The sequence below is a fragment of the Micromesistius poutassou genome (assembly GCF_964030765.1).
Source record: "Micromesistius poutassou genome assembly, chromosome: 1".
NCBI classification, from domain to species: Eukaryota; Metazoa; Chordata; class Actinopteri; order Gadiformes; family Gadidae; genus Micromesistius; species Micromesistius poutassou.
This window is the reverse complement of record NC_140271.1, coordinates 758,713-770,430: the sequence shown is the minus strand read 5'-3', so window position 1 is coordinate 770,430 and position 11,718 is coordinate 758,713. Positions and strand designations below refer to the sequence as shown.

The window sequence follows — 11,718 nt, the reverse complement described above, 5'->3', positions numbered from 1 at the left end:
TCCTTTCCCCCCCCCCCCCCCCCCCCCCCCCCCACCTTTACCATTCCATCCAGCTCCGGGGTAGAACCGGAACAAACCTCCGCGGGCCACGTCGAGACCCTATGGCCCCTATGGCCCCTATGGCCAACATCCTCATCGTCTCTCACTCATAACATGTCGCAGTATGGTACCAATGTGGCTCCTTCATTGGATGTGGATCCCATCAAACTCCCGTCATTCCATCGGGTCTCAAAGCTGTGCTGTGTCGTGTTAAAGACCCCTGGCCGACCTGCTGTTTGTCTGCAGGACGACGTGCTGATTGTTTATACATGTGAATAAGAGTGTTATACAATAACCAGTGGCCTCTGCCCTTGTGAGTCAGGCGTTGGCGAGTGCAGAGGTTTATCATATATGTACATACATAGTAAATACCTGTGTATATGTATACGTTTGTATGGATATTTTACATTCCTTTATTTGATTTGGGTGTGCAAGAAGAGGCATAGCGTCAACGGCAGTGTCTGTGTTGCTCTGTTCAAATCCTTTCGGTCCAATTTGTACATGAATTAAGTCCAATTCCACGGTGACGCTGACAATCGCATTGTGCAAGTTGAACATCGGTCATAATATTGAGTAGCATCTTCTTAAGTTTCGGTTACCATAAGTTAAAGATAAATGTTGGTCTGTTTGAATATGTTCTGCTTCGATTCTAATGTTTTGCTGCTAGTTTAAAACAACAAATTCAAGTCAATGGAATGAAAAAAAAGGCTGGTACTCTTAAAACCCTGTGGCTCTATGCTTTTTTTTGGACTGCTGTTGCTTACATACAAAAGCTGTATGGAGTTTGTAAAATAATACCTCTTATCTGTATTGCAATTTTTTTTTAGGAAAATCTAAAATCACACGGAACAAACAAAGGTGTGAACAACAACTTGCATATATAAGCTTTTTTTTTTTCCATATAGTTTTTTGCCCAGAACTGAATAATCCTAAAATGTTGCATCAATCATTCCTAATTGATGTCAAGTGCTTGTCCCATTCCTGAGTTGAGAAGGTGAGCGGTGTATGTTCATATTTTTGCAAATGTTGCAACAGCCTGTTAAGTAGTGCACTTTTTGACATCTTATCCTATAAAATGCCCTGTAGAGGTAGGCTTCAGTCAGCTGCTGTTCTCAGTGTGACTCGGGCCGTTCTGTTTGTTTATCCTTGAGACGAGGCGATTGTACTTAATGTTTCCAACCAATCAGTTGGGATTTCCTTTCACCACTCTTAATCATCTTTGGCACTTTTCCATGTAACGTGTTGGTAAATGTTAAGAAAATTTATACCAAAATATTATATTCTGTTCTACGTGTATTTAGAGATGGTGAAATGCTCTTGTCCCCCTTGCCCTCCCCTGAACTACCCCCCCACCCCCCCCCCCCCCACACACACACACACAGAAAATAGTTGTGATGATTAAAATGCAAGGCTTTAATAAAGAGTAGGCTACAACTCTTTTATGAAAAGGGGTGTCTTTCTATATTGGTATCAGTATTTATCCTTTGTCCTCTCCATCCAATCGTCTTAATACAAAGGTCAGGCAAGGCAGAAATGAATAACTTCCTATTTTTGGACCAATTTTATGGCAAAACATATAAGCTTTACATTTTGCTTTGCATGTCATATGTTGACATTTTGTCCTTGCATTTAATGTAAATGTTAATGTCATCACTTGCAAATAAAGTTCTTTTTACAAGTCAAATGGCAATGTTATTATTAAGATATGCATGCGCTAGGTCCAGGAAGCGCATGCAGCCGTCGTGTCAGGGATCCGGGGAGGAGCTGCCTTCATTCAAGTAGCCTCGCAGCACTCACTTTAGGTATTTCTTCAACACTTATCGTCTACCTACACGACTGAACTTGCAATTGATGCAACGTCCTGTAATAACGATTACGTGTAAAATGGTAAGTGCATTTAGTCCGTTTAATTGTGTGGTTTGCAAAAAAAACTACTTTATCTACTTTATCTATTTGCAAGGGGCTAGCCTAGCTTAATTTGTTCTGCACCGTAAATAATGGTGAAGTTATTATACGACCACAAGATAGATTCCTAAGATATTCTGCCAGTTTCAACACACGACAGAGTAGTGTGATACAATAAGTTTACACGGGATGACATGTGCTTTGTTATGCTGTTATCGTCAAGGCAGCTGAGCTAACGCCAATCATTGAGTCTTTCGGAACATCTTGTATTCTACGAGTACAATGCGGCTGCAGGGACAAATTAGATGCACAAAGATGCCAGGCAATATCTTTTGGCTTAGTCATGTGATTTTTGGGTTACACTTTACTCACAAACGGGACCTTAAATTGTTCTTTAGATTCCAGTGTTGAGTAACACTTCGGTGTGCATGAGGGACCCTCAGAGAGTCGAGGAGATCCTCCACGGTATGCAGACCGCAGGATTGAACACCATACAGGTACAAAATCCATGTTATAATCATTCAGATTTTGGCGACATTATATTGATCATGTTAGGTAATGTATGCATAATGGTTTGTAGGTGATTTCAGACTTCGACATGACGTTAACGAGATTTGCACACAATGGAAAGCGTTGTCCTACCTCTCACAGTAAGTCCCATTGTCAACATTTTAATGAGACCTGTATTTGGCGTAGTAGCTCCAACACAGTTGTGATATTGACATCATTTCCTATTTTTTGGGCAGATATTTTGGAAATCAGCCAAATCATTTCTGCTGAATGCAAAAACAAGGTACGGTGCTAATTCTTTCTCTAGGGATTCAACATATTTCTGTGTATTCCCCTTATTTAGGCTTCACTGGATATTTCTCGGAATGGGAGGGGGCCAGAGCAAATAAAGCTAGAGCTCTAAGGTTTGTCTGGTTCCCAGGGTCCAGTTTTTCAAAAGTAATCCAGTGAGATTTTGGATCACGGATTGGATCAAATCTTGGAAATGGGTTTTTCAAAGCAAAAGATGGATTCTAGCCTGGCTATTGCCAGACCAAGCTCAATCGTAGATTGCACGTTGGTCTGGGGAAGCTGCTCTGCATTCCAGAGGGATTCTGAACTAAGATCAGATCATGTATCCGATCTTACGTTTGATCTTGTTCAAACCTGCCCTTTGGGTTTTTCAAAACGTTGAACTCGGTTTGGGATCTGTTTGATCCAAAAAAACAGGATTATCTTGATCCCATCTGAAGTGTGGTTTCAGTTGATTATCCTGAAATTTGATATTTGGATCACAGTGATCCACTCCAATGTTCCTTTGAATACTGGCATAAAAGTAAGATGGATCAGGTGATCCTGGATAGCAAAACATGGGATTTCCAAATCCGGATCAATTTGATCCAGATTACATTTTCTGAAAAACTGGGCCCAGGCTATATATTACTAACACCATTAAACAAAATAAGAACCGAATGCAGTCTCTATTATTTCCACTACCATGATTCGCCGTTGAAACTGTAGAAATTATTAGAAGAAGCTTGGCATTCAACCTTGTCATTTATTCTTAATTTTCCCTTAGCTAAAGGACTTACTCGACAAGTACTACCCCATAGAGATTGACTCCTCCAGGACAATAGAGGAGAAGCTCCCCCTCATGGTGGAATGGTGTGTATCTGGACAAATTTCTCATTTACTATTGAGTCATTTAGTAGAGGTGTCTCCAACTCCTCTGCTTATTAAGTCCCCATATACCTAACGTCCCCAAAATGGTGACGGCCAATGTTTTTTTTTATTTTTTATTTTTAAATATGCTACAGGTGGACTAGGGCGCATGCGCTCATGGTGCAACAGAAGATCAGGAGAGACCAGCTGGCCCTGGCTGTACAGGAGTCTGATGCCATGCTTAGGTAGGAATCCCCAAGTCTGACCAGTATTTGTATTATTATTATTTCACATTGTTTGTTGTTTGGCTAATGCTTGCATTAATGTGTATTCAAAATGTATTTTAGTGTCTAGAATAATAATTTATAAAGTCAATCAAATTAGAAATTCCAAATCCACATTTTGTTTGTGGGTTTTTATTGTGATTAGGGGTCCTACGAAAAACTTAAGAACTGTGGCAACCCTCCTTGTTGAGTGATCCGCCTCCTCCCCAAACAGGACACCATTTAAAGGAGAAAAGCCAAAACGGCACGTTTATTTTATTACCAAATCATATAAAGTCTCTCACCGAAAAACACAAAAGAACAAAAAACCTTGGCGGAATTGGCGGTCCTAACCGGTCTCTCCGTGCACTAGTAGCCACATGGCTGGGAGAGCCCTGCTTCTCCACCTGCTCCACAGGTGCTCTGCATCTCCTTAATTGGTAGCAGCTTCACTGTCCTTAGTGGCCCCATCTGGGGGACATGGGTGGTAGGCTTCCCCTACAACCAGTCTCCTGGGCTTCCAGGGCCGCTGTCCCGGAGCCAGGTTGCCACAGAATCCTATTGTATTATTAGGGTGCCAAGCACAAAGTGCAAAGGCAACCTATTGTATTTGTTAGTATTATTATTATTCCACCACGTTTGACTTACACAGCCTAAGCCGCTCACACATTTTTATAAAACTTACTACAGCTGTAGAGGCTGACTCAAGATTAACAGAGAGCAAATATGACACTGATTGGCCCAAAGGTGGCGCTATAGCAACAGTCCAAAAATGCTTTGAACAAACATCTCGTAACCGCTTTGACTTAGAGTCATGAAACATTGATCACACATGCATATCCTCATGGTGAACTAATATGCCTCAAGAACCTATGACTTCCTTTGAAAAGATTGGCCATCTTGAATTTTGTTAAAAACATTCCCAGGTTTTTTCACTTAGACAAAAATCCTTTAGCACATATCATCTATGGACCAATGTCTTCAATCTGACATAAAGCGAAGTCTGTACAATAAATAGTAAAGCACCCAGGAGCTTTACTTCTAAAAAGGGTGTGGTTTAAAATGCGTAAAGACTTAAATGCTTATATCAACATCAAAATGGACTCGTATGATCTTGACCCCAATACAAAAGTTGTTCAGAATCAAATTCTGAACAAGATAAAGTCAACATATTTTCAATTAGGGCACATGGGTGAAGATGAACATCTCCAAATTGTATCCATATCGGGCTATAGGGAGCGGTAAAACAATGAACTGAAAATGCAACCTCTCCAAATTGTACCCAGATTGGGTGTTAGGGGGTGGTATAACAATTAACTGAAAATGCAGACTTTGGACGGCCATATTTTCTGACCCCTTTCTTCTACATGAAATCCTGTAGACACTTGTCCTTATGTCGAGCACATGTTCCTAGGAAACAGGAACCTGTAACAAAATGGCGGCTGGACGTCCAAATCAGCCCAAACAATGTTAGGTGACTAAAGGTGGGGTTAACTTCACCAGGGTGTTACCATAGGTCAAGGTAAACCAGGCTAAAGTTAATCAAAATAGGACGATAGGGGGTGCTAAAGCAATCAATTGAAAACTTTAAAGACTCATAACTCCTCAGCATTTTGACGTAGTTTTGAAATACAAAAGAAAAAGGAATTTAGGCAAGGGCATTCTCAAGAGCAGACTCTGGAGTCGTCTCAAAACGCACGCCTTGAAACCAATCAATATACAGCTTGCGTTTGGCCATTTATCAACACGGTGATTACTTATATACTCATTCAATCTTTTTTCTTCTTGGCCTTAAAGCTGTACACGTGTCATTTTTGCAAACGTCCATTTTGACCGTGGACTTTGACACAGTATGCTTTAGAAACATGGTTGGTGATTGCGTTGATGTGCTTAATTCCGGTGAACCACCTACCAAGTTCATAATACCTCCACCTACGGAAGACTTTCTCAAAATACAGTCTAATCTGACCTTGGCGATGTCCATGTAGTGTAGTGGTTGGTCAGCCTCATGACCATGGGGTCACCGGTTCAAGTCCAACGTCGACCAACTATTCTGTGAGTCATGGCATGACGTCAAATAATCTTAACTATCATCTATTTGTTAGGCCGTCATACTGAAGGACCCAGCATGGTTGCTTGGTACTAATATTTATTATTATTATTATTATATATGGGCTCCGGCAATAACTTGGTGGTTCCACAGGGAAGGCTACCAGGAGTTCTTCGGCTGCCTCCACCAGCACAGTGTCCCCCTGCTCATCTTCTCCGCGGGGCTGGGGGACGTGCTGGAAGAGGTGATCCGCCAGGCCGGTGTCTTCCACCCCAACGTCAAGGTCATCTCTAACTACATGGACTTTGACGAGACGGTGAGCGGGGGGAGACCTTGATAAAATGGGACATACGTTATTCATCCCAGACGGGCATTTTGGGAGTTGAGGCAGAAAGTTAAACGAGGGATCAAAAACAAAAGACGGACAATATGTCTAACCAAAATGACGGTTGGAATGGAAACAATGTAAAAATGACACTTGCAGGCGACGCTTTGGACACTGATGTTTAATCCTCGGTCCCAAACACACAGTTCGGTGGTCGATTGAGCTGCAAAGTCAGAGTTTTTTTCCTCAGTCGTCATTGTACCCTCTTTTGTATCCAATGTCCAAAATTGCTGATGCTTCTCAAAAAGCAGCTCAATCGTGATAGGCAGGCTTCAATCTCGTTGTCATGTCGCTGAAGACATTATTCTCAATGACGCTGTTCTGTGTTCTGTGTTTCTTGTCATGTCCAGCCATATTCTACAATATTGAAACATAACTATACAGTATACACTGTAAAGCATTTACATTGTCTCAGGTTTCTGGTAGGTTTCCCACTTGGCGATGGAATTATCAACCTATCCTTCTCATTGAGTCACTTGTTCTCCCGACCCTGCAGGGGGTCATGACTGCCTTCAAAGGGGAGCTGATCCACATCTACAACAAGCACGAGGGGGCCCTGCTACACACGGGCCACTTCGAGGAGCTGCGGTCGCGGCCCAACGTGCTGCTGCTGGGGGACTCTCTGGGGGACCTGACCATGGCCGACGGGGTGCAGGAAGTGGAGAACGTCCTGAAGATAGGCTTCCTCAACGACAAGGTAACAGTGCGTTGATTCCGAAGGTCCGTCTATCACGATTCGCCTCATTCGTCCCACTCAATCTCCAGAGGTTTGTCCCAGATCTCCGCTGTGCCCTTGAAGGGGTAGTTCAGGATTTTGGAGATCGGGTCTCATTTCCAAGTGAGCCAGTGTGTTATTGATCATTGGAGACCGTTTTCAACACTTTTCATTCAGTCCTTCTAGTTGCATAGATCGCTGGTGCTAGGCTAGCGCAAGTCGACGGGACCCGCTAGCCTGCCAATACGGCATTTCACAATGTTAGTAAACAATAGCCGTAACGACACGACACACACCGGGTGGCAGAACGAGCGGCTACCACTGACCTGAAGCCATCCAGCCGGCTGTAAACACAAATAATAATAATAAATAATAATAAATAAATGACAATAAAGACTATGTCACACAGTCAACAAAACATTGTTGATCTGAAGTTGAAACAATGACGAAAACTATATTAATATAATATAATATATTATATATATATATATATATTAATGAGACGTCCTGTAGCACCCCGCAAGAAGAAAATCATTAATTCAAGCCATTTACTCTGTTTTCTCGATCGTGGAAGGGTTTGTTTACTAGTGGTGCCAATGGAGAACGCATCGGCTTTTGCCACCCGGAAGAACATAGTGTGTCGTCATGGTGAATTGCCGTATAAGAACATAACCACTACAGTCTTACCCACTACACAGTACACCCGAGGCAAATCAATTATTACGCCATACTATCAGTGTAAATGTCTGTGGTGATAGAATAATGTTTGAAATGAAACTATCCCTGCATCGCATTGCATTTTGAGGGACTTGTGTCTCAGGAGCAGGGTAGTTTATACTTCCGTATAGGCTACGGCAGCGGCGGACTGATATTACCTATGCAACCGGATCTATTATAGTTTATTTACCTGCAGCTACCGAAGCAGAGGAATTGTATTAGCCTATTCATTACACAAGAGATGGCCACGTTTGAAAGACAACATAGCGATGTGTCAGACTTTGAAGATTTTGAAGACGATGAGGAATTACTTGGATCCAACGAACCGTACCTGTACGAACCGGAATACACGGACGAAGAACTGAGAGAGATGGACGCCCAAAGAGCAGAAAGAGAGAGAGCGTCTGTAGAGACAGCCCCCACTGGAGCTGCAGTAGAGAACCGGGCAGAACATCTGGAGCCAGTGCAACGCATAAAAACTAGTGGTGGGCTGTTATCGGCGTTAACGTGCTGACTCTTAAAAAAAAATATTGCCGTTAATCTATTCTCAAAGTTGAACTAACCAGAAGCTGAGTGTTTAATAAAATATACTGTCCATAATCGCGCCATATGCTGGAGACAATGTAGCAATGATAATAGAAACAACTTGGGTCAGCGATGACACGTTTTGGGTTGATCGTGACATCAGAGCATCAAAATAATTGGTGTTAGTTGTTAATAGTTGTTGTTGTAATAATCCAAATCTTCCTCCGAGCTGCCCGCCTTGGTACGGCGGTAGGCGGACACGTAACAGCCGTCTGCCGTCAACACCGCCCCCACCGCCGCCCCGGCTGCCGCTGCTGCCGCGACGCGCACCGGAGACGAGCGTCCAGTGGACCTGTAGCGAGAGCGCGTCCCGGCGGCGTTATATTTTCCCGCGTTTGAGTTTGTGATGCATTTTGGAAACAGGAGATGAGCCCCTGGTCTAATGCGCCACCTGGCTTGAGAAACCCGTTCTCAAAGACTTACTTTTATTCATTATTTAGGTAGCACACACACATTATGAATGCCTTCGGCAGAATTCAAATGAGCCATTTTAATCTAGATTAATTCCAAGATTAATCTAGATTAATCTAGATTTAAAAAAATTATCTATGCCCACCATTAATAAAAATGCAGACGGACGACGAATGTTTTTGCTGCAGGGAGTGGGACTTAGTTATCCCACAGATTCAAGAAATGGAGCTGGACACTAGTTTTCAAGATCTAGATGTGTCTGGGAATAGCGCCTCCCGAAACAAACCAATCTGCATAACGGAGCACCAGGACTCCCCCCCCCCCCCCCCCCCCCCCCCCCCCCCCCCTTCTAAATCGAGGAGTGCTCGAAACATTCTCCTCCTTCGATAAAATCAATTGGAAAAGAAGACCCAGACCCGATGGACCCAACAGCCAGTTGTCACTCTTGTAAGTGTGCAATCCAAACAAAATGTTATTATTTGTTGCCTAGTTGGGAGTCCATACATGAACATACCATATCAATTCTTAGATATGGTATGTTCATACATGGGCTCCAAGTCTGCTTTATAGGCTAGGCCTACTCTTTACCCTTGATGTACAACCACAGCCTCAGTCTAAAGAGTGGCCGATAAATTTGAGAAAGCTAACTCTAGCCAGCTATTACTATGTAGGCATAGGCCGTAGGCTTTTTAGCCTAGAGAATTAAGCAAATCAGTCTACAGTCTAATCAGTCTAGCAGTAGGACCATTGTCTTTATGTGGGCTATTACCCAAGTTTAATTCTGTCTTTGCTAAGAGCCTGCTCCCAAAAGCTTACTTGTTTTCCTTCTTGTTTTAGGCAGTACCGATTGGTCGCCTACCGAATCGTTCTAGAGTGAAAGGAACACAGCTGGGAAGAGGCAACCGGCGTGTTCTTCCATCCTGTGTCGTGACCAGCAGCAGAAACAAATACCCTTCGGCCACTGGACAATATGTTGGCTTCAGGGAAGCCCAAGATGCTCTGAGATTGTTCTGAACACAACACTACTGTAGGCTACTAGAAGACATTTGCTACCGCACCATATCCTTTATATCAAACACAGAAAGAACACATACATTTGGTTGATTTGTATAACTTTACTTTTGTATATAAACAATTGTGTTCCAATGTTTACATTTCAATAACTGTACATAAATGATTCAATAAATATGTTTGCTGTAATCCCGTTGTACTAGGCTACTAATAAAGTGTCCCCGACTGAAGGGCGCTTCATGGTTTACTTTCATCTGAGAAAAGTAGAATTCACTGAGAAAGTAGTCCCTCAATATGCAAGGCGATGCAGGAATAGTTTAATTTCAAACATTATTCTATCAACACAGACATTTACACTGATAGTATGGCGTAATAATTGATTTGCCTCGGGTGTAGTGTGTACTGTGTGTACTGTGTGTACTGTTTTTATTGGCAGGCTAGTGACTTGCACTAGCCTGCCACCAGCGATCTATGCAAATAGAAGGACTGAATGAAAATTGTTGGAAACGGTCTCCAATGATCAATAACACACTGGCTCACTTGGAAATGAGACCCGATGTCCAAAATCCTGAACTATCCCTTTAATTGTCAGATTCCTTAAGCAGCTCAACAAGGGGGTTAATCGTCTTTTGGGGATTCCTCGAAGGACATTATCAGAAATGTACATATCATGCCACTGTTTGGCTACATGGAACATGATTGGATACAAAATCCAAAGGTCAGGATTGGTGATCATTAGCAATTGACGTTGACGTCAATGGCACTGAAGCAGCTCAGCTGTCCCAATAGGTCACAATTCACATGGCTCATTTTTAAGGCGAATCTCACTGTCGTAGTCTTCAGTAGCAATAACTGATGATCCAATATGTATAGCTTGGGAACCAGGTGAATCTGCTAGCTCATGATGTATTTGCTTTGGCATATGCGTCAATTCCCTTCAGACTGATTTATAGCAGACCACGCCTTTATGACATGACAAGACCTGGCCTTTCCAGGTCTTTCTGGGTCCTGGCAAATGTGTAAAAAAAAAAAATTGTTTTTCAGAAATTGGAGGGGTTTCTTTTCAGTTAAAGAGTTAAACATTCTTTCCATTGTGTCTGTGTCCTTTCTTTCTGTCCCCAGGTGGATGAGAGGCTGCAGTCCTATCTGAACTCGTATGACATTGTGCTTCTGAAGGATGAAACCATGGAAGTTCCCAATGCCATACTGGATTTCCTTGTCGCGTCAAGTTAACTTAAAAATACATCACCTGCTTCATTACCTCAGATGCTGTGGAAAATGTTTCAGAGTTACGTAAAGTGAATTTGTTTCAATATTAAAATTAGTTCTCGTTAACGGTTATTGGGCAGTCTCCTTTATAAGTCTACTTCCTTCACCTTCGTGGAGATTTTTTGTTATTTCTGTTAGTTTTATTCATATGTCAAGGATAAAGGGAAATAAATTTAAGAGCAGAAATATGAGCAAAAATTATGTTTTTCCAGCTTACTTGATCTAACGCCAATATTGAGTTTTTCATTCTAGGAACATCTTGTCAAGGGAATTTTAACATTTCTTTAACAGCATATATATATATATAATTCAATAATAAAATGAAAATGTCATCTGTGTACTTTGGGTTCCCTTTTTATAACAACGATAAGTAAGGGTTAGTACATCTTACTACATCAGTGCTATTAAGTGGCAAATATGGCATCTATACAGAAGTGGAACCATTTTGTTGATATTTGGTGTTCTGAGAAACTGCCAAAGCTTTTAATGCTGTTTTTTTTTTATTTCAAGACCTTTTCAAACCTATCATAAATATAAACTGCATAGATCCAGACTTGATACTATTCATTTGGGAGGTAATTGAATAGATAACATAGGACCAGAATGTATGTTTTTCTTTTCATGTTACATTGTTTCTGTGCTGATGCATAACTGTTTAAATAAAATATGCATATTGTCAAGTCTTTTAAAGTATTTGCAATGAAAGTTAAGTTGAAGG

At 41.8% G+C, this 11,718-nt stretch overlaps 1 protein-coding gene across 1 annotated transcript; it reads left to right on the top strand.

Moving 5' to 3' along the window:
• Positions 1–1,793: 1,793 nt before the first annotated feature.
• On the top strand, positions 1,794–11,673 carry LOC311416680 (cytosolic 5'-nucleotidase 3-like). The gene is made up of 9 exons (XM_084488919.1): positions 1,794–1,926; positions 2,343–2,441; positions 2,525–2,594; positions 2,691–2,737; positions 3,512–3,597; positions 3,750–3,839; positions 6,061–6,223; positions 6,789–6,989; positions 10,854–11,673. Exons 1-9 carry the CDS (start codon positions 1,891–1,893, stop codon positions 10,962–10,964), a joined length of 903 nt encoding a protein of 300 aa, XP_084345045.1. The 5' UTR covers positions 1,794–1,890; the 3' UTR covers positions 10,965–11,673.
• Positions 11,674–11,718: the final 45 nt, after the last annotated feature.